The 24,335-nt window shown below is 42.4% G+C and overlaps 1 protein-coding gene across 5 annotated transcripts in view; it reads right to left on the bottom strand.

Annotated features, from left to right (window-relative positions):
• Positions 1–24,335, bottom strand: part of MAD1L1 (mitotic arrest deficient 1 like 1) — a 553,489-nt gene that overhangs the window by 202,913 nt on the left and 326,241 nt on the right. For all 5 annotated transcript variants that reach the window (XM_074965202.1, XM_074965204.1, XM_074965203.1 and 2 more), the window contains one exon: positions 18,498–18,588. In XM_074965202.1, coding sequence (XP_074821303.1) covers positions 18,498–18,588 — 91 coding nt within the window. The remainder of the gene's footprint in view (positions 1–18,497; positions 18,589–24,335) is intronic.

The following is a 24,335-nucleotide window of genomic DNA, read 5'->3' as shown; positions in this document are numbered from 1 at the left end:
ATGGAGATGCAAGGATGTGGTCAGAAGCTCTAGTGGAGAAGGGATTCAGCAGGGGATGCATGGGACTGAGGACAGCTGGCTGAAACTCAGGGTTTCCAGTTCACAGAATGTTTGATTATTTCTGTATTTGGTTTCGTCCAGCGGTGGCTGCCAGTTTGCAGCAGTGCAGGCAGCCTAGCACCGCAATGGTCCCTAGGCAGTCTGCATGCTGGGACTGCCCTGGAGCTGAGGGTCCTAGACATGAGTACCCCGCATCCTGCCAGGAAACCTGCCTCTGTTTCAGCAGAAGTTCTGTCAAATCTGTACTAAGTTCAGAGAAACATTTCACACTACCGAACTGATATTTCCCAACTAGACTACGTTTCTTTGGAAAATTTCCAGCCAGCTATAGTCCTGAACGCTCAACTCTTTCAACCAACCCTAGGCATTATACTAGTGGTAACAGGTCTCCACACAGAAACCTGCAGACTGGGGATCAATTCCCCAGTGGTTAGCATTAGTAGCATCATATTGCTCAGGAGTGACCCAGAGACCTGGGAAACACACAGGACCTTCCAGCCATTAAAATTGCCCAGCACTAGAAGTTGGTCTTTAGACTATTATGATGTAAATGCTAAACAACAACTAGGGAGGGGCAATGGTTCTTCTGTTTGTATATCACCATTTCCCCCCACTCTCCTGAAGACTAACACAGATACAATTTGTGAGATGACATCAATTCCATCATTTCAGCATCTAAGGACCTTAAGTAGCACCACTCTGGAAAGACTAAGCCATGGCAGAAAGCCTGCTCGTTGTCATGACACATAGCAAAACCAGAAGACCTGATTCTGATTTATGCTCGGGCCTCTTTACGTTGCTCTAATAGCGTAAAGGACATTTGTTGTCGACAAGAATCACTTAGAGTCTGGACCCAGAAAATCCAATTCTTAGAGATGGGAAGGGCTAGTGATGAACTGAGTCCTCCTGACAACTCATGTTTGATTCACAAGCCCCTAACCTTGTTTATTTATTTAGACTTATTTCTAGCAGCCAGGCTGTACTCTGAGTGTGATGAAAAATTTTTTTTAAAAATTCATATGTACACACAAATTATACATACACACACACACATATATATAATAAACACACTGCTGTTATATTTCAAACAAGTTTTTTAAATATTAATGAATATCACTATAATCACAATCATAAGGGCCACCACATATCTAACCGTTCTGTTTTCACATAATACACTTCAGTGCCATCAACAAACGTCAGCTGTGGTGGATCAGAGGGAAAGCGGTTCGAGAGCTGAAAACCCCTCATGGAGAATACCTGCCTGCAGCACTCCACTTTAAAATTAGGAACTTTGTGGAGATCCGCTGCAATATGGAGCCTTAACACTGTGGCTGTCTCAAGTTTGTTTCTGATCTCTCTAAAGTCTGCAGCATGATGAACCTGACGTTTGAAATACCGACTTTGCTTTCAAGGGTCATCACCTTGAGTGAGCGTTCTACGTTGTGTCCAATACACGTATGCTATTTTTCAGGGAGTTTTCATTTATTCTGTTTTGCGTGTACTGCCAAAAAACCCCATAGAGATACAGCTTCTGCATTACTTAATGCCCCATAAGGCTTAAACATTAATTGGCAGTGAGAAATGGTGAACTTGATGTGCCAAGTCCACGCCTGGGTGAACTTGCAGAGACATGTCAGATCACCTAGGAACCTCCAATACATGTTTAAGGATGCAATTTTATAAAGACACTACCTTTCTTTTCAACACTTGGCACCACCTTTCACTACATATTGAGAAAAAGACAACCTTTAAACAGCAATTCCCCGATTCAGCTGTCCTGAGTATCCATCCTGATGTAAAGGGACCATCTCCTTCTACTTAGATTCTGAGTGTCAGTGTCCATTCTGCTGCTCCTATCTCTCTTGCGGACAATCAGACCTGGGTAGAATGTCTATCAAAAGCCTGACAGACTTTTTTTGTCTATGTGGATACTTAACCCTTTAAATTTAAATAAAAATAGAATCAAACCTATCAGACACCTAAATATTTTCATCATTTAAATCCTCCATTGATTTTTAGGCCAATAATTCCACAGCTTCTGTTCAGCACCACCATTTGCCACAGAGACAGAAGGGACAGGATCAGGGGAATGTCAATGCAATAAAACATAGGCAGTCTTTCGGATAGCAAATGTTCATTTTTGGATGAAGGTGCACTGGGTCCCACCTTTTGCTTTTCTATAGCCTCGAACTAAATCAAAGATAAAGCAGATCCATAATTGGCAGTTTATGCTGAATGGAGATTTTATTCCAATCTGATAATAGAGCTCTTCAAGTGTAGAAGTGAATGTAATCAATGTGGCATTAGTCTGTGTTTTGGCTCAGCATTGACTGCCTGGCTACATCATTTGTTTCGGATAAATTCTTGACCTTCGCTCCAGTTACTTAGCAGAGCTGCTGTATAGATTCACTGAGTTTCCAATTGCTTATCTGAGAAAGGCAAGTTCATTTCCCCCTATTTAATTTACATAGAATTCTTTAGAAGGACACATTTTCTTTGGGGAGTTCTCTGGGATTCAGGCAGGTGAGAGACCAGTCTGCTTCTTAGGTATTAAGAATGTTGTCATTGAATACAAATGGTGACATTAAAACTTTACTGTTTTTACTCAGATCAGAATTCCTCACACACCAACAGCAGCATCTTAACAGCCTTCAACCAAATTGTGAACCACAGTTCCAACCAAATTGTGAACTACTCCCTCAATAGATTCCAAGGCCACAAGAGACCACAGTGATCAGTCTGACCTCATGTATAACACAAGCCTCAGAACTCCTCTAAAATAATTCCTTTTGAATTGGAGCATATCTTTAAAAAGAAATTCTTGATTTAAAAATGGTCAGTAATGGAAGAATCCACCTCAATCCTCGGTAAATTGTTCCACCGGTTAATTACCTCACTATTAAAAATTTACCCCTTATTTCAAGTCTCAATCTGTCAAGCTTCAACTTCCAGCCATTGGATTGTGTTGTGTTATCCCTTTGTCTGTTAGATTGAAGAGACCTTTATCAATTATTTATTTCCCACATAGGTTCTTATAGACTATGATAAAGTCTCTCCTTTACCTTCGCTTTATTAAGCTAAATAGATGGAGCTCCTTGAGTCTATCACTGTAAAGCACGTTTTCTAATCCTTTAATCATTTATGTGGCTCTTCTCTGAACCGTCTCCAATTTATCAACATCCTTCTTGAACAGCAGACACCAAAACTAGACACAATATTCCAGAAGCAGTCTCACCACTGCCAAATGCAGAGAGAAACTATTCCTACTCAAGATTCTCCTGTTTATGCATCCGACAGACGTATTAGCCCTTTCAGCCACAACATGACACAGGGACTCATGTTCAGTTGATTATCCACCATGACCCCCAAATCTTTTTCAGTCACTGCTTCCCAGAATACAGTCCTCAAGCCTGTAAGTATGGCCTACATTCTTTGTTCCTAGATGTATGGATTTAGCTGTTTTAAAGTGCATAATGTTTGCTTGCGCACAGTTTACCATGCAATCCAGATCCCTCTGTATAGTGACCTGTTCTCTTCTTTATTTACCACTCCCTGGTCTTTGAGTGACCTGCAAACTTTATCAGTGATGATTTTATGTTCTCCTCCAGGTAAAAATGTTAAACAACATAGGGCCAAGAACCAATTCCTGCAGGACACCACCAGAAACACACCCACCCAATGATGATTCCCCATTTACAATTATATTTTGAGACCTATCAGTGAGCTAATTGTTATCCATCTAATGTGTGTCATGTTAATTTTGTGTCATTTTAAGGGTTTTTTTTAAAAAAAAAATCAAAATGTCATGTGGTACCAAGTTCAATGCCTTACAGAAGTCTATTACATCAACATTATTACCTTTATCAATCAAACTTGTAAGCTCATTAAAAAAAAAAGATATCAAGACAGGATCTATTTTCCATAAATCCATGTTGATTGGCATTAATGAAATTAATAAAGAATTAAAGGAGAGTAATCAAATCCCTTATCAGCTGCTGCATTATCTTGCCCAGGATCTATGTTAGACTGACCAGACTAGAGTTATCGGGGTCATCCTGTTTATCCTTTTTAATAATTGATACTACATTATCTTTCTTCCAGTCTTCTGGAACTTCCCCAGTGTTCCAGGAGTTATTGAAAATCAACATTAACCGTCCAGCAATCTCATTAGCCAACACTTGTAAAACTCCTGGATGCAAGTTATCTGCAGCCTGCTGATTTTACAAATTAGTAGCTGCTGTATAACATCCTAATGAGTTACTATTGGAATGGAAAGTCATAATCATCATATAATATGACATCATCTAACTTTTCCCCAAATACAGAACTAAAATATTTATTCTGCCTTTTCTGCATTATTATTGATAATTCTTCCATTTCTACCTAATAATGGACCAATGCCATTGTTAGGATTCGTTTTTGTTCCTAATATACTTAAAAGATTCCTCCTTATTATCCTTAACTTTGCTGACCATAGTTTACTAAAAAAGAAAAGGAGTACTTGTGGCACCTTAGAGACTAACAAATATATTTGAGCATAAGCTTTCGTGAGCTACAGCTCACTTCATCGCTCACTTAATAAGCTCACGAAAGCTTATGCTCAAATATATTTGTTAGTCTCTAAGGTGCCACAAGTACTCCTTTTCTTTTTGCGAATACAGACTAACACGGCTGCTACTCTGAAACCTGTCATAGAGTTTACTGTGTGTCACTTATCAATTTTCCACAGTTCTGAGCTTCTGATTTATATTCATTACTACTGACTTCTCCTTTCTTCCATTTGTTACTGATTGTTTTTTATAGCTGCTAACCCTCTAAGTCAGGCTGTTTTTTGAAACCTCTACAGCCTCAACTGTAGGATTATCGGGTTTTGGGCAATCTAGTAAAGTGTTCTTAAACAATTCCCAATTGTGTGTGATCAATTCATGATCACTTGTACCTAAGCTACCACTAATTTTTAGTTCTGTGATCAAATCCTCTGTCAACATGAGGTCTAATACAGAATTCCTTTGTGTCGGATGGAACATTTTTTGAATGAGGAAATTGTCATCTATAATATTTAGAATTTCCAAGGATGTTTTAGTACTGGCAGCGTGAGACCTCCAGCATGTCACTCAAATTGAAGTCCCCCAGGATCATGCAGCTTCCCCCCCCCACCCCCCGCACACACATGACAGTTAAGGTGTTTAAGGAGCCAATTATCCTATTCCCTAATGTGATATGGTGGTCTGGAGCATACAAAAACGAATAGTATATTTTATGCTTTATCTGTTAGGACATAAGCATTCAAGATAATTTCCTTCCGAGTTGCCAGTGACTCTGAAACAGGTAATGTGATTTTTGACTAAGTGCTACTCCTCCTTCCCTGTTGCCCACTCAGCCCTGGTCTACGCTACAAACTTGAGCGACGTAGTTATCTCAAGCCATCCCCCAGTATAGCTAGCACTATGTCGATGGGGAGGTGGAAAAACTACGCTGACAGGAGAAGCTCTCTCGACAGTGTAGTAGCGTCTTCACTAAGCGCTACAGCGGCACAGCTGTAGCACTGTCAGTGTAGACAAGCCCTCAGTCCTTCCTAAAGAGATTATAACCATTGATTTTAACATTCCAATCACGCAAATCATCCCACCAGGTTTCAGTAATATCAACTAGATCAGGTTTATGCTCACAAATGAGCAATTCCAATTCCTCTTGTTACCCAGGCTTCTAACACTGGTGGATAGGCAAAGAATTCTTCTCTTTGTGTCCTTTGATTACTTGAATAATTATATTCCCAACATCTTGATTTTGTGCTAAAAGTGTGCTCATTTCTCCCCTCTTTTTACCCTCCCCATGTGTTTCTAGTTTAATATCCTCTTGACTAATGTGGCTAGCCTGTCCCTGAGAAGACTAGTTCCCCTTCTACTGAGATGGAGGCCATCTAATCTATACCGCATGCTTTCCCCATAGAATGTTCCACAAAATCCAAACCCTCCACCACTTACCTAGCCAGGGGTTCACTTCCAACCAAGCAACATTAAAAACTTCAACAACTCAGTATAGGAGAAGGTGGTTCAAAGTACCTCCCCATTTTCTCATCTACCTTCTTCTGACACTACTCTTAACTGTCCACCCTTACTGTGAAACTGGAAATTACCCAGTAACTTTCTTCCTTTTCAATCACTAAGAACCACCCCAAGGGCCGTCCATAGGCATATGCGCAGCTCCCGAAAATTTGGGGCACCCCTGGGTCTTAGTGTCCACCCGCCGCCTCTTCCTATCCCTGTTCTGACCCTTCCTGCAGGCTCCCACCACAGGCTCCCATCACAGACTGCTGAAGCCTGGTAAGACTTCCTCTGGAGGGGATCTAGTACTTAAAAGTGAAAAAGCCTTCAAGCCTGCCAAACCTATTAGCACAACACTGAGTAACTGTTAAAGAGCCATTCAAGTGGTAATGAAGCCATTTAACAGGCATTTGCCAACCCCCAGGTATATACTTTCAGTTTCTGAATTTACTGACAAAAACACTTGTGCATTACTGTAATATTTACTCAGAACATGTTAGTCTACAGGACCTTAGTTTAAAATTTGCTTTAAAATATTTTGTTAGTGTGTTGCTGAAGATTATAAAATCACATCTCTAAAAAATCCTTGCACAGATTTTTAGCTGCACAATCTGAGTATTCATCTTTAGCCTTAAGTGCTTGGATCTTCAGACATACAGTTTTTTAAATAAATCCTTCAAAAGACCACCCTTATCTAAAATACACATGCGAGCCCGGGCTGATGTTGGATATAGGGGCACCAGTTTAATAAAGCTGCATAGGGCCCCACAAATCCTAAGGACGGCCCTGCCAACTCCTCTCCCAGAACCCTGGTGCATGTCCTGGCTGTTCTTCTTTCAGAGCAACAAAAGACTTAGAGGTTTCAGAGTAGCAGCGTTAGTCTGTATTCGCAAAAAGAAAAGGAGGACTTGTGGCACCTTAGAGACTAACCAATTTATTTGAGCATAAGTTTTCGTGAGCTACAGCTGAATGCATCCCATGAAGTGAGCTGTAGCTCACAAAAGCTTATGCTCAAATAAATTGGTTAGTCTCTAAGGTGCCACAAGTCCTCCTTTTCTTTTTAAAAGAACTAGAGAACATCACCGTAAGCCTGTGATTCCACATAGACCAGAGGGAAAATAAATAAATAAATAAAGGATCAAATGAGAACCTAACAAAAGCAGCAACACTGAGGAAGACAGGAAGGAATTGTGGTATCTTTTGAATTATTTGATAAAAATACATAAAGTAATTGGGTCATCAAACAAAGGCTGAAATGACATCAAAGAAACTGAAAACGAAGAGCCAAGTTTGGAGAGAGCTGTAGCTTCCTCTGGACATGGTGTTTATTCATTGAAACCAAGACAAAAAGTATAAAGCCCCAGTAAACAAAACCTTTCTAAATGTTACTTTCCCTAAGGTTCCAAATGACATTCTTTTTTGTGCTTGTGACATCACAATGGAATTCAAAGCAGCAGCAGCAGAACAGAAAATGAAGGAAGAATAATTGAAGTAATTCTTGCAATCAAATGACTATATAACCAGAAAAAAACACAGAAGTGTAGTCACTGCTAACCTTTAAATTGTTTTCTAAAACTTTGCTTGTTCTTAGCTCTGTACAACTCAAATCAAAGACCCTTAAAAGTAAAGTCTCTTTTCGTGTCTATATTTTGTTTACTCCGGCTTGGCTTTACCCCGAGGAGGTGTTTGTGGGGCATGACTACAGTTTTCTTCTGGCGTAGGAGTCTTTTGCAGTTGATATTAATTAATATTATTAGAGCCACTGTAATCGCATCTGATGATTGTGTATTGGGGGTATTTTACGAATCTAACTATATTCATTTCTGTACTTTATTTGTAATTTGCCTTACTGAACATATTTAGTTCTTATCTGCTTATATCCTGGTTCTGCTCCCTGTACAAATGCCCTCGGGAAGGTACCTTTCCATAACCATGCTTTCTGTTAGTCCCAACTGCACTTGTGCATGCAGTAGATGCTGGAGTTAGTAGATACTGATCCTTGCCATGAGACAGGCTGTACATTTTTGTAGCCCTGATCTATGCCCTGTGATTAGGCATCAGAAAATAAAGAGAAACCTCAATCCACCACTCCTGCAGGTCCCTGTTGCTGTGCACTATGGCAGCAACTTCTTTGTGAGTGCTAGTGCAATGACCTCTTCTTTGTGCCCGTGCATCCACTATGGATGCACTAGCAAAACTACCTCCTCTTCATGTGCACCGATGCAGTGACCTGTAATTTGTGCCTATACCCCACTTGCATGCACTAGTGCAACCACCTCTTCTTCATACTTACGTCACGTGTTAAGAGTGCACTAGACACAGTGATCTGGCAATGCTCTTTGCTTTCTGCTCACACGCACTAGTGCAGTGTGGTTACTTCTCCATGCCAGTGCTTTCTGCTCAGGTAGGTTGCAGTGACCTTTTCATGGCTGCGAGCTGCTCAGGAAACCAATGTGCACTCTTTCCCTTTCCGCTCATTAAGTGAGCTGTGTGATGTCGCAGGACTGCTGATGTCTTCAGAGACACTACAAGAATGCTAATACATTTATTATGTATTTTTGTTATGTGATGTTAAATGTATTATGTGAATGTTAATCAGTGCCTGCAGAAATTCCACAAAGGTGCTATATGTAATAAGCAATGCAGTGCTGGCTCTGGCAGTGCAACTGGGAACTTCAGGGATTTAATATTCAATGTCCATATTTCTAAAAAAAGTCAGTGCATGTTGACACTTCACCGCACAAATGTGCATCTCTGCACTTGGTTTTAGTCCCTGATGTTAACAAACATTAGCAAGTCTATACTGCAGGTGTCTCTGTTTTAGTAGGCACCCATTTTGCACATCCCATTCAGCGGGGCCAACATTAAGCCAACAAACAGTTTGTTGTTCACATGGCAGGTCTACCCGATCACTTCCTCTGCTGATCTTTGAGTTGTTTTGTGGACCACACCAAGAAGGACGTTTTGTATATACAAGATGATGTGGAAATAAAAGATGAAGGTGACTGTGGAAAAAATAATGTGGATAAATTAACCATTGGGTCAACTTACCTAGGGAAGTGAGGATTCTCCGTCGCTTGAAGTGTAAGTCTTTCCAAAAGCTCACCCAGAAATTAGGGCCTTGATGCAGGAATCACTTGGTGAAACTGTGTGGCCTATGCTATGAAGGTCAGACTTGGAGGATTCTCTCAGTGGTCCCTATGACTAATACTTGAACTAGCCTCCACCCCTCAGGACCTCCTGATCCCACAGCAAGTTTCCATTTCCCCTCAATTCTCAGAGCCCCAGGGCATTCAGATTTAATGCGCACACACACTTGTGGAGCCTTAGCTAATTTAATAACCCATGAGTCTCAAAAAGTTGGATCCCTAACAAGGTAACACCCTTTGCCCCCTCCTTTCCCTGGCATTGGAAAAACAACTTTTAGAGCTTCCCATAAAACACCCCTTCCTCCCCCACACCCCCGTTCATGAGTAGTCATCACTTTCAGAACATACAAACCACAAGTGAATTTGCTGGCAGTGCTCCTCCTGCCTGGCTGTGGAATCCACTTCAGCAGGACTCTACACATCGTTAGCAGCCCACCTCAAATACTCACTGAGCCAATAAAATCTTCAAGTGGAATAAGGCCTAGTGCAGAATCAGGAGTGAGCTCTTCTCCTAAAACTGTTGGTGTGATACACACCCATATGCAGGCTAGTGTGGCCACAGTTTTTCCTTTGTGTGGATTATCCGGGAAGTAAACCAAGTTTAAACTAAAATCAGGTTTAAAGACTTGTTTTTTTAAATGTGGAGGCGTCACACCTTTGCAAAATTGTTATACACCGCTGCCAATAAAACTCAGACCACATTTCTATAGAAACCTTGAGTGGCACACAGGTCACAATGGGAGACTTTTAAACAGGGTTAAGCCAGTTGCAAATGCCTGAAAATACATTGTGATGGAGACAGTGAAATAAAAGATCTGCCAGCTATGTGCCTGCGCAATAAGTGATGGATTAGGTCAGTATTTAACGGCAAATACCATAAGTTTGATCAAGGAAATAACAGCTGTATAAACCAAATGTGACTTAGTATTTTGAGCAACTTATTTTGTCCCACAAATAGAGGGCCAGACCCAGAGCTTGGGGTCAATAGACCTAAGTCCATTTACAACAGTGAAGGATGTGGTGCAAAATGTCATGCTCCAAAGAGAATTTTTGCCTATAACTGACATGTAAGAAATGGGACAAAACTCCAGGTAGGAGCTGGGGAGGGAACACAGAGGGTTAGAGCAGTGGTTCTCAACCAGGGATACACATAATCAGCTCCATCAATGACAAATCATCCAAAAAGCCATGCCTGGTTGAAAAAGATGCATGCAGTTTGCATAAATCCTCTTGCATCCAAGAAGCCCTCACCAAAGAAAGGGGGATGTGGGGAATAGGTATCTAAGTGTGGGTACAGGGAAGGTTTTCACTGAGATCAAGCTGTGATATGGAGTCTCATGTGGACTGGGGGCATGTAAGAAAGGACAAAAGGCAGATAGAGGTGGTTTGTGAAAGAGAAATCACTAGGACAAACTATGCAGGGAATGAGATTTATGCATATTTGATAGGTCAATTAGGAGACCTTAGAATGGCTGACAGTGTCCCTTTAAGTTTTATAACTATGTAAATGATTCATCCATTCTTCACATAATGAGCAGTTAGACTATTAAGTGACCTCAACTTGCCTGAGGCCCTTAATTCCCAACTAGTTACTGCCAGGAGGGTGAAGACCTAACTATATAATGAGTCATTAATGCTTAAAAGAGGAGAAACATCCCCCTGATGCTTCTGCATCCTACATGAAGAAAGCATGTGCTCTCCCACCACCAATCAGACAGGTTTTGACTAGGCTCGGATGTAGAGGCATGTTAGAAGGTGTTAGCTACCGTGTGCTAACATATATGTTTTAACAGTCTAAATCAGAGAGGGCAGTTTATTATTTAACATGTGTTAAGCTGGTCAAGTTAAAGATGAGGCTCCTTCCAGGCTTGAAACTGACCAGTTTAGCCTGTGTTAAAGTCTAAACTTCCTTGTCTACATCAGACTTTTAGAATGCAGTCATTAGCATCTTTTAGCTAACACCTACAAACAAACCAAAAAGGTCTCGTCTACCTTGGGAAATTGACTGGAATAGCTATTTCAGAATAAGCTATTTGAAATAGCCTCCCCATGTGAACAGCTTTCCAGAATTCTGTTCTGGTCAATTTCCCCATGTAGACAAGGCCTAACTCCTAGTGGAGACCAAGCCGAGAGATCCTTCCACTGTGCGTGACGCTAGTAAGTGGTGGCATTTTTGCTGAGGAGGGCTCTATTGTATGGAATTGGCCCCTCTGAAATCACTCACTTTTAAAAAGCACCTTGAATGACGGTATTTCCCGCAAAAAAGAGGTTTCACAATCCCCACTGATGGCCCTTTAATTTGTACCTTCCCTTCAAAAAGAAGCTTACAAGAAGTGGAAGATTGGACAAATGACCAGGAAGAGTATAAAAATATTGCTCGGGGATGCAGGAGTGAAATTAGGAAGGCCAAATCACCCCTGGAGTTGCAGCTAGCAAGAGATGTTAAGAGTAACAAGAAGGGTTTCTTCAGGTATGTTAGCAACAAGAAGAAAGTCAAGGAAAGTGTGGGCCCCTTACTGAATGAGGGAGGCAACCTAGTGACAGAGGATGTGGAAAAAGCTAATGTACTCAATGCTTTTTTTGCCTCTGTCTTCACGAACAAGGTCAGCTCCCAGACTACTGCACTGGGCAGCACAGCATGGGGAGGGAGGAGGTGACCAGCCCTCTGTGAAGAAAAGTGGTTCGGGACTATTTAGAAAAGCTGGATGAGCACAAGTCCATGGGGCCGGATGCGCTGCATCTGAGAGTGCTAAAGGAGTTGGCGGATGTGATTGCAAAGCCATTGGCCATTATCTTTGAAAACTCATGGCGATCGGGGGAAGTCCCGGATGACTGGAAAAAGGCTAATGTAGTGCCCATCTTTAAAAAAGGGAAGGAGGAGGATCCTGGGAACTACAGGCCAGTCAGCCTCACCTCAATCCCTGGAAAAATCATGGAGCAGGTCCTCAAGGAATCAATTCTGAAGCACTTACACGAGAGGAAAGTGATCAGGAACAGTCAGCATGGATTCACCAAGGGCAAGTCATGCCTGACTAATTTAATTGCCTTCTATGACAAGATAACTGGCTCTGTGGATGAGGGGAAAGCAGTGGATGTGTTGTTCCTTGACTTTAGCAAAGCTTTTGACACGGTCTCCAACAGTATTCTTGCCAGCAAGTTAAAGAAGTATGGGCTGGATGAATGGACTATAAGGTGGATAGAAAGTTGGCTAGATTGTCAGGCTCAACGGGTAGTGATCCATGTCTAGTTGGCAGCCGGTATCAAGTGGAGTGCCCCAAGGGTCGGTCCTCGGGCTGGTTTTGTTCAATATCTTCATAAATGGTCTGGAGGATGGTGTGGATTGCACCCTCAGCAAGTTTGCAGATGACACTAAACTGGGAGGAGAGGTAGATACGCTGGAGGGTAGGGATAGAATACAGAGGGCCCTAGACAAATTAGAGAACTGGGCCAAAAGAAAGCTGATGAGGTTCAACAAGGACAAGTGCGGAGTCCTGCACTTAGGATGGAAGAATCCCATGCACTGCTACAGACTAGGGACCGAATGGCTCGGCAGCAGTTCGCAGAAAAGGACCTAGGGATTACAGTGGACAAGAAGCTGGATATGAGTCAACAGTGTGCCCTTGTTGCCAAGAAGGCCATGGCATTTTGGGATGTATATGTAGGGGCATTGCCAGCAGATCGAGGGACGTGATCGTTCCCCTCTATTTGACATTGGTGAGGCCTCATCTGGAGTACTGTGTCCAGTTTTGGGCCCCACACTACAAGAAGGATGTGGAAAAATTGGAAAGAGTCCAGCGGAGGGCAACAAAAATGATTAGGGGACTAGAACACATGACTTATGAGGAGAGGCTGAGGGAACTGGGATTGTTTAGTCTGCAGAAGAGAAGAATGAGGTGGGAATTGATAGCTACTTTCAACTACCTGAAAAGGGGTTCCAAAGAGGATGGATCTAGACTGTTCTCAGTGGTAGCTGATGACAGAACAAGGAGTAATGGTCTCAAGTTACAGTGGGGGAGGTTTAGGTTGGATATTAGGAAAAACTTTTTCACTAGGAGGGTGGTGAAACACTGGAATGCGTTACCTAGGGAGGTGGTGAAATCTCCTTCCTTAGATATTTTTAAGGTCAGGCTTGACAAATCTCTGGCTGGGATGATTTAATTGGGGATTGGTCCTGCTTTGAGCAGGGGGTTGAACTAGATGACCTCCTGAGGTCCCTTCCAACCCTGATATTCTATGATTCAATCTGTCCTCCCTGGTTAATTTGCATGCTCAATTGTTTTTGAAGTATCTATAAGGATATTAGTACAATATACAACTGTATATTTGTTATTGTATTATGTTTTAATGAGGAAGGTAGATAAATAAATTCAATTCTAATTCTTACTCCTAGGGGGCTCTCAATTAAAGAGTATCTGGTTCCAGAGTCATCTTGTTCAGAGCCTCTTGACTTAGTCTAAAGGCTCACAGATAACCAAAAATATTCCTGATTCTGCCCTATACAACATGGAGTCTCTCCTATCTTCCATGTTAGCTTAGTCATATTTCCTTGCCTATCAGCATCTATTTCCATTCCAACTTTATTTGATTCTTCTCATCCAGAAACAAAAAAGCAAATTGCACACCCCAGTTTGTCTCTCACACAGGAATCAGACTGCTAGCCTGGTTACAGGACTAGACAATTTTCAGAGCCTGAAAATGTACGAATATAAAGACAGGAAGATGTTCTTTATCTTTACAGATCCACTTCTCTGAACTGTAACCGGAGTTTTGTTTTTCTCACCAACCAGCTGTGAACTAATTACAAGAAGTTCTAACTAGTCAAGCTCCCTCTCCAAACATATGGATCCAATTAAGTCAAACTGCAGCTGATTTTAATCAATCTTCCTTGAAGCAGCCAAACTTGAAGAATCTCTTCTCCTTCAACTTGAAGGGCTGAGGAGAGCAGGAAACGCAGGAGAGTGGTATTTGCATAAGAAACACTTCACCATCCGCTCCACTGCCCGTAAACAAGACTCCTAGCAGTAATAAATGCTAATTGAGCACTCTTCAGAAGTCTTTCCTCCCATTTTCTCCAAAAAGCACTGATTTGATCAGTCCCTTTTGTTCCTGGCTTCAAGTTGCAGTTTCCCCCAATGAGTAGAGGGCAGATTGCCTGAAGTGTTCTGGACTGTTTAACAAACTAAGCCACTTTCTGAGACAGCAGCAGCAGTCTGCCCACAATATGTAAAAGCAAGTCATAGCAGCAGATATGCTCTCCTATTCCAGCAGGGGTTGCCATAGCAGAAATGGATGCGGATGAGTGAACACTTAAATGTATGTGATCCCTCAGCCTTCATACCAGCTGATCTCCCCCTACCTCAGGTTCAAAAGATTTCAGTTAGATGTGTCACGGGAAAGGAGTGATGATGTCTTCCCGCAATCCAGACATTTTTTCTGTTTTTTTGAAATTTGAGGTTTTTATTAGCAGTAAAGATCTGAACAGCGAGTAACATCCATGCTATTGTGTTTATACCAGTGAAGGAAAATCAATCCAGCCCCCAGCTAGGTGTCAAGAGCCAAAGGGATATTGGGAATTGAAGGGTGTGAAAGTTGATGGAGCCTCTAGCCACAACTGAAGATGTCCCCAAGCAAGCAGAGAATACAAAGAGGCAGAGGCTATACACGCTGCTGCGGATATTCATCAATTTCTTCACTTGCTAATACAGGCTCGGGGAGTATAAATCACATACCTCCTAACACAACAATAGCTTTCAAAGCACATACCTGCCCTGTGGCCCAGTTAGTGCCATATAGTTCACTGAATGGCAGTATCACTGCCAGCAGCCAATTCAGGGACAGGCAAAGGCAAAATGGCCATACTCAGACACACAGGCATGTGACAATGTGTGAGAATTTTTTTGAAGATAACTTTTTCATGGGTCAATACAGTCAAACCTTAGTGGTCCTGAACTCTTGGCTACTAAAGGCTGGACATGTCCCTTCAGGTTTGAATTCACTGAATATGGTTTTATGGACTGATCAGACTTCAGTACATAAAGATTGGTGCACTTAAGTTGTTATGCTTGATTTCACTCACTTTCTGTCACACCCCTCTCCCCAACACATCAACAAATTTTGTACACTCTCTTGTAAGTAACTTTTATTTATTCCAATAATGGCTTATTTATTTATTTTTAAAGGAAGTGCTACAGATTTTTTTTTTTAAAAAAAAATCCTCTGCCAAATCTTAATCTGTTCATTGTCTTCTACCTCTTTTACTTCTTTATTTTCTCTGATCCTTTGTTTTTCCCACTTCTGAAACTTCACTAGGGGACTTTTTCTTCAGTAAATTTTAAAAAGTTATTTTGTAACATTACCATTTGTTCTCCTTTCTTGCTTTTCTTTCTGACAAAGATATTATTTTAACCCATCATCTCCCCGATTTCTACCTCAGGAGTAAGCAACAAATAATAAACTGACTTGGGCATGTTCCAGTGACTCCATTTGAGTGCGGAATTACCTTTTTCCAACATATTCTCCTTGCACTATCTGACTGCAGAGATTAATAGCTGGATAACCCATATTTAATGGTATTCAGCAGCAGATAACCCAGTCCGCAGCAGTGCCTAGAGTCAACAGAAGTGTTTACACAGGATGTAATTCTGAGACTGGGCCTGCTGGGGACTTGGGACTCAAGTAATGAATAATTAATCTTCATTAGCAAGCATGGCCACTGAGCAATTTTTATACTGAGGGTGCTGAAAGTCTTTGAACAAAACCAGAAACCCAGAATATGGTGGAAGTGGTGCATTCGGTTGCTATTATTACTTCAAGCCAGGGGGTGCTGTTGCACCTCCAGGACCAGAACCCCTGGTAGCAAGGCTGTTTTTATCTTGTAGGCAGTTCTGATCTCTTGACCACTCAACTGGGTGGGTACTGATCAGTAATTCACATCTTTTCAGCACTCAGACTTGTACAGATCCGTCTCCATTTGGAGAAATCGCAGTTGCCCAAGGAGTTAATCTATACTGTTCTCCTTTCCTTGCTATTCACTTCCTGATTCAAAGGAACCAGAACTCCAAGCTTATAAGATATGCACAAACAGTGGGAAGATAAGGAGAAGTTAAACAAATAACTAAGTCCAAGCCTTAGCCCTCCCAAACTAAAACCAAGAATGTTGTAACTTAGTCCAGTTCTCCACCTAACCTCTACTGATGGGGCTGGTTTCTCCTTCTTGAACCAGCTCAGACAGATAACCTCTTCTCCTTCTCTATGCCTGCCTGTCCTCTTGTCTTCCTCACATCTTTTCCTTTTCCCTGCATTCTTAGGTCCTTTTTGTTCCTCTCCAGTCCCCTCACATAGCCCTGATCTGCACCACACCATTATTAAACTCTAGGGTTCTGAGCACTGCCACTGAATTGCACTATTGTGATATGCGCTACTAGAGCCTGGGATGAGTTCAAACTACTTTTGTTTGAATTGTGAATTTTGTGAAGAATACAACACAGTCACTGCGCCACCCAAGTCTGCTGACATGGTGGGCGAGTGGTTTTATTATAACATGAAGGCTCTGTCTCAGCTTTGTCTTTGATGTCCTGATCCCAGCCTTTATCACTGCATCACGTTCACAGCATTAAATGAGCTCAGCTACCAAAAGGACCACACCTACCCACCCACTTCTGTCTAAAATAAGACAATTAGCAAAACTATATGAAAGGCTCTGAACCTTTCCTGCTGCAGACAGACCTTAGAAGCTTGGTGCTTTTAGCATCTCAAGGGCGGGGCTACTGGCATTGCTGACACTGATTTTAAACACTAGATCTCTCTGAGAATCCCAAACAAAACAGGGAATTACTCTGGCCAGAATGGTGATGCCCCAGTGCTGGGAGCTGGCAGCTACCCTGAGGCAGTGAGGACAGATTAAATATGATTTGAATGAGTTGTAACCTGCTCTGAAACCAAAGCTGCTGTTGTGTATGTTTGGAGACTGGAGCATCAGAACACCAAACCCAATGTTTTCATCTCCTTCTGATGACAGAAACCCAATTAAAGGAGAGCCGGGTGACAGGTTTCGCGCTAACCACGGCTCAGCAGAGGCACTCAACAGCTCTCAGCTCCCTGCTTTATCAAAGCTGTCACTTCCCCCTTCTCCAGGAATTGGTAATAAAAAAGAGATTTGATTTGCCTCTAATAGGTGTCAAGATAAAATCAATGGTCTGCCTGAAATTCGGGTAATTTCAAACCTGCAGGTTTTCTACCATCATAAAGCAATTTACACAAAAAGGGGAAAAAAGAGAAGGAAAGAAAAATTAAAAGAATGAAATGTTACAAGGCTGGGTTGTTCGGCACATCAGAGAAAGATAACACTGCTCGGAGCAGGATGGCCTTTGATTAAACACAAAATAGGCTTCGCTTCTCGCTCACTCCGGCTTCTTTCAAACAGAAGATGCTTTAAATGTAACACTCCCACCCCTCCCTCTGCACAGAGTAACAGTGTTTCAGAGACGAGAGCAGCCTGAGTAAGCATCCCCTTCTATTACTGCCAGCTTCAGGGAGAGGAAGGCTTCACTGCTGTATCCAGCATAAAAAAGTTGAAACTCTTGCTTATGAGATGGGCGAAGCATCAGCCTCAGCAAAAATATGGGAAAATCCTGCAGTGCCATGGTAAAATCAGCACTTTAGCTTTTCTTTCACTCAGATTTCTTATTTCATACTTTCCTCCTCTTGGGGAGAGTGTGTGGATTGCTGCCACCACAACCTGCTCCTTCCATACCCCATCATCATGTTCTGGACTTGAATAGCTCTTATCAGATAAGGCCGCAAGCTATTGAGCGTTGCTCAGCGCGAACGGTAATGATGGTGGGAAGCTGTAATGTAAACAGCGCCGAGGCATTTTTACCAACCTGTCATCATAGTGGAAAACACAGTCTATACAACAGCTCCAAGTGCTGCTCGAGCTGCAGCAGTGGTTAGTTATGGCTGTGAAGTTTGCTCACACAGACAAAGGTTTGGAGGCTTCTAAACAGAAGTATACCCAAGTATACTGGAAAAAGCATCTGTTCTTGCATGCCTGAATACAACACCAAAATCTCAATATGAGAACATCGTACACAGATAAGGGTTTGTGGGATGGGCTTGGTTTGGGCTGAAGGGGAAGGACCTGTGGACTGTGAAAGGAACTTCTGGAAGTTTGTCAGTATACCCATCCATCAAGGCTGGACTGTGCCAAGCTATTCAGCCCTTCTGGCCCTGTCCCACTTCTTACCTGGAGAGTGAGCTTCTCCAATTTCATTTCCAGAGTCTTGTTCTCTTCTTCTAGCCGCCCTCGCTCAACCTCCAACTCTTCAATTTTTAACCTGTAAAGACGGGGGGAAGAAATACACTGAAACTCCGAATGCTCTAACCCTGCTTTAGTCCCACCACTGGAAAGAGTAAAATAATGAGGACCCAAAGACAGAAATCACACACCTGTTCAAAAATATTCTTCCAATGGTAAGATACCACATTAAATGAAAAGAATAAAACAACATTATTGCACCGTTAAGTATGCACAGGTAAAAGACCAATTTATCAGGAAATTCAATATTTACAGTTCCTACACCAATATTACCTTGGCCATGTCAAGGGGGTGTTTTTTCAGAGTGTCTGTGGTTGTTCTTTAAAGAGAAAAAACTAATTAAGCTAGTTCATAATGTTCTAGACACCGGCAACGATTGCACTGCCACAGAAGACCGCGACGGGACTTTGGTGGCAGCTCAACAGCCTACAGCTATTTTCGGAGGCACGTCGGCGGAAGGTCTTCTCTTCCACTCTTCACCTAGGGATGCGCGAGCCAAAAAGTTTGGAGACCCCTGTTCTAGATGGTCATAAATATAAAGGGAAGGCTAATCACCTTTAAATCCCTCCTGGCCAGAAAAAAAACCCTTTCACCTGTAAAGGGTTAAGAAACTAAAAATAACCTAGCTGGCACCTGACCAAAATGACCAATGAGGAGACAAGATACTTTCAAAGCTGCGGGGGGTGGGAGGAGGAAACAAAGGCTCTCTCTGTCTGTGTGTTGCTTTTGCTGGGACCAGAGCAGGAATGCAGGTCAGAACTCCTGTAAAAAGCCAGTAAACAATCTAGTTAGATATGCGTTAGATTCTCTTTTGTTTAAATGGCTGATAAAATAAGCTGTGCTGAATAGATATTCCTGTTTTTGTGTCTTTTTGTAAGTTAAGGTTTTGCCTAGAGGGATTCTCTATGTTTTGAATCTGATTACCCTGTAAGGTATTTACCATCCTGATTTTACAGAGGTGATTCTTTTACTTTTTCTTTAATTAAAATTCTTCTTTTAAGAACCTGATTGTTTTTTCATTGTTCTTAAGATCCAAGGGTTTGGGTCTGTGTTCACCTATGAAAACTGGTGAGAATTTTTTATCAAGCCTTCCCCAGGAAAAGGGGTTTAGGGCTTGGGGGGATATTTTGGGGGAAGACATCTCCAAGTGGGCTCTTTCCCGGTTATATTGGTTAGACGCTTGGTGGTGGCAGCAATAAAGTCCAGGGACAAAAGGTAAAATAGTTTGTACCTTGGGAAAGTTTTAACCTAAGCTGGTAAAAATAAGCTTAGGGGGTTTTTCATGCAGGTCCCCACATCTGTACCCTAGAGTTCAGAGTGGGGAAGGAACCTTGACATAGACATTGAAAAGCCATACATAACTCAGGTAAAGAGTGGCTGACGAAAAGGATGAGAGGCACTCTCCTCTGTCATTCCATATAAACCACTAACATCCTGGGCACCTGCTTTTTCCAGAAGCTGTTGCAGTATGACAGCATCTTCAGATGTAACGTAGCGTTACTCCTCACATTGTGTTTAAAAGTGCTTTTAACCCTTCAGGACATACCAAAGGAAGAGAGAATTTTTTCTGTAAGGAAAAAAACATAGCAGCTACTGAAGGTCGGAATCAGATACCCAAAACGTTCAGAGTCAATGACATCCTCATATTCAATATTCTGCATTTTGGCTCAAAACCTCTAACAAATCTCTCAACCCCGCCCAAACTAAGGGGTGATATTTATCTCTTGCCTCCTACAGAACAAGCACTCTGCCTGTGGTACCAGCTGAGGGCTGCCCTCCAATACCACATGTAAGTGTCTCCAGAGAAAGCAGAGTTTGAAAAAAGATCAAGCTGAAACTGGATTATGGTTGAGCCATGATGTTTATATGGTATTTCAAATGTACTTTTAAGGTTTAATAACTGATTCCTGTCCTTAATTTAATGCCCAGGAAGACATGGTGCTTTATACACGGGTGCTGTTCTAGTGGGATAGAGAATGTGTGTTCAGAATGTTTGTTATAGTCTGAGATGCCTGCCATTTTTCAGTACAGTCTGTCTAATGTTTTCCCCCTCTGGTCACTGAGTGAGATTTTTTACTTGTCTTATGAACATTCAGCTAGTTGAATCGTTCAATTGTTTACATTTTCACTCTGTCTCCTTCTACAAAGAGAGAGATGTGCATTTATGAAATGGAGCATCCAAGGGTATATCTACATTGCAATTAGACACCTGAGACTGGCGTGTGCCAGCTGACTTGGGCTTGCAGGGCTCGGGGTGGCGGGGCTGTTTAATTGCCATGTAGATGTTCAGGCTCAGGCTTCAGCCCAAGCTCTGGGACCCTCCTGCCTCGCAGGATCCTAGAGCCTGGGCTCCATCCCAAACCTCTGCACCACAATTAAACAGCCCCTTAGTCTGAGCCCTGCAAGTCTGAGACAGCTGGAACAGGCCAGCCGCAGGTTTTGAATTTTGCAGTGCAGAAGTACCCCAACAGACTACAGCCAAAGGCACCTGCTCCCCACCCTCACTGTAATGGAGAACCAGGGTTCAATACCTCTCCTTTATTGACTTGGCACCCAAGCAATGGCTTGTCTCTTGTGCTGGCTGCTGGGGCCAGCACTGCTGTTCTCACTCCTCTACTGGTCTATGTTTGACACTGTAAAGTGCCCTGGATCTCCACTGGGGGATACTGAGAACCATAGGCAAACACTCTGTGCTACTTGGTCTTTCCTAAACAGCCCACGGGAGCACTTCCCAGTGGCAAAGAGAGAGAGGCATGGGAGAGCCTCTCAGTATATAACATAGCAGAGCACTTGCAGTTCGCAGTTAAACTACCAGAGAAGATACTTACTTGTCATTGACATTTTTAATTGAGTAAACTCAGACTCAGGGCCCGGTTGGTGTTGTGTTTGGATTCTCCAACGGGCATAAAGGCAGTGTGAACCTACATGCTACCTTGTGCTCCACTCATCTAGGTGCCAACAATAAAAAATATGGCATCCATTTTCTCCCCCATTCTTACCTCTCAACTTGTGCACCAGAGTTACTCTTCCTCAGCTGTAGGTTGTTCTACAGGTGTTTGTAAGGAGAACAATCCAGGATAGACTCAAATGACGAACGACAAAAAGTAAACTAGAAAGAGGTCAGGGCTCAGTACGGTCACCTATCAATTTAACATTTGACCTAGACTGAATACAAATGCAGCTTTTCGGTGGGAGGAGGAAAGAATTGTCATTTACTCGCTACAATATTGATACTATAAAATGCTGAGTTTTACCGGTGCAGGAAGCTTCGTTGAAATTCACTGTTGAATATCTACCCATTCATTCGTTACAAAGAAGCTTGAAAACATGCAATTGTTTCAATGCTTGACAAGATTGCGTCAAATCTCTTACGGGGCTTTCCTGGAGCAGATGCAGTGAAACTTCAGGTAACTCAAAAGAGAAGACTGTAAAGGCACAACGTTTTATGACACTGCCTCCCAAGCTCTAAGGGGGAGATCTAGTTAGTGAACGATCACCAAGGAGTTGCATTTGCTCTGACCTGTGTATCTACCCCAGTATCTTGGTCTTGCATGTGTCTCCAATTCCAGATAGTTGGAATCATTCTGGTGTTGGGCACACAGCATATATACCGCTGTCCCAATTTAGGAGGACAAAACAACAAAGGGGAAAAAACCCTACATCTCCAACAAAGCCTCGTCTACCAGGAAAGGCTGATCCATGAAAGACCTCGCCATGCAAATCTCATTTATCTGGGAACTGCTTAGATGCTATGGTGACGGGTGCCATAGTAACACCTGAGGCAAACAGACTGATCATTCCTATTTTTTAAGCAGGAAAAAATGAAGTATTTCTCCAACTCTCTCCTTCCAGAAAACTGTCAGAGTCCAATGGAGCGAACAGGTGCTCCCATTTTTCTCCTTATTGTCCTTATTTATAAGATTAAAATGTTGGCAGCTATAGCAGAGCACAGTGTGATTGGCAGCATAGTATTGCCACTGATAGGGGCCTCTCTCACAGTATGCCCCATCTGTGAAGAGGGCACTGCCATGTAGAAAAGCTACTGCTGAACTGGAAACTATTGAACGGAACAGAAAATGTATGTGTGGAGAAGACACTATTAAGGGATCCAGATGGCAATGAGATGGTGTTAGAAACAGAGCAGAGATTTCCAGCAAGTGTGACTAACAGGCATTGACAAGGACATGAATTTCTTTTGAATCACTGTAACGCTACCTACTCACTAAATCCATAGACAACACTTAGGATTTACTGGAGTTTCTGTTTGACAGCAGAAAGAAAAAGTTCAGATTTGTTCCAGTTGAAAAGATCCTTCAGCTGTTGCCACTTAAGTCTTTACTAAAGCTGTTTTTTAATGTATTACTTTTATTTATTCGTTATAAAACAACAGCCTTTGCGGATTTATCACCACCCAAGTAAAACGGGTTACTGACTGAACACGGTTTGTTATACCCTGTGGTCAACAAACTAAATTGTTCGACCACCCTTTCCCATTATGAGAGCTGAAGAATATGGCAAATATGATTTACAGGGGACAAGGGGAATGACAGCATTAATAATGTCTTTTATTGTCTCCTCGGAAGTAATAAAGTTGGGAAAGAATTTCACATTTAGAGCTATAAAAGGTCTGACAGAGCACTTTGTTCTCGAGGGGAGAGGGAGAAAAACTGATAAAGTCTTTCAAGCTTCCCACTGAAAATTTACTTTCCATACTAAAGAAAAAGGAGACAAAATATATTTTTTAAAGCTTTCACTCACTCACAGGATGTGAATACAGATTTAAGGGATTAATGTGGATTTCATTGTCCTTTGTGACTATCCTGCATTTGTTTTCAGAAGTTAGCTTTTAACAGTGAAGTTTATATGGAAATGCCTGGAGGCACACAGTTCTTTCCCGTTCCTTTCTCTGGCTTCTGACGGTTCCCTTCAATTTTTCAGGTTCCTTCAGGAGAGCAGCTAACTGGTGGGGGTGGGCTTAGTCCAGGAGAGTGGGTGCATCGGATTGTAGATGAATGGTGTGTTGAGGCCCATGGTAAATGTTAGCAGTGAAAATAATTCCCTCATGAAGTGTGGGGTTTCTTTCCCCACCTTCCAATTTGGAGAGTTTGTATTCTTCTTCCACCTGTTTTCTGCCAAAGTGAATTTGTAATGGCAAATTGTACGGGGAAAGAATGTAAGTACAGTTGTGTTCCTCGTTCCTGCATCCCCACGAGCAGCAGGCAATAGACTCCAATGACTAGAGATATATCACAAACAAGGAGCAGCAGTGTGAACTGGTGGTGTGGAACCACGCAGGGACAGCTCCTCTAGGACTTTGTCTACATTACCAAGTTTTGTCGCCAAAAACTGCTTTTTGGTGACAAAGCAGTGAAAGCGTACACACTGCAATGTGACTTTTGTCGGAAAAACTCCCAGTTTCGGCGACAAAAAACTTCCACCCCATAGGAGAGACTTTCAGTGTTTTGATCTCTACCGCCCTGCAGGCATGTGCCCCTCCCCTTTCAAAGCCGCAGAAAGTATCTGACAGCTGAGTGTGCTGCTCCCTTTGGGGAACAAAGAGCAAATAATTGGAATGCTCCTGTTCTGCCCTGCACTAGGAACACAGCGGCAGGCTGACTGCTCTCGCAGGGAAGGGGGAAGGAGAGACTGCTGCGCTGCTTTGACACTCCTCAGCATGGAAAGCTCACAGAGCTGCTCATGAGGCCGCTCCGGGCACCTGAGGAGGCTGTGGGAGAACTGGGAGGGAATCCTCCCAAGATGCGCAGC

Source organism: Natator depressus, chromosome 10, assembly GCF_965152275.1.
Source record: "Natator depressus isolate rNatDep1 chromosome 10, rNatDep2.hap1, whole genome shotgun sequence".
NCBI classification, from domain to species: domain Eukaryota; kingdom Metazoa; phylum Chordata; order Testudines; family Cheloniidae; genus Natator; species Natator depressus.
This window is presented reverse-complemented; position numbering and strand designations above follow the sequence as displayed.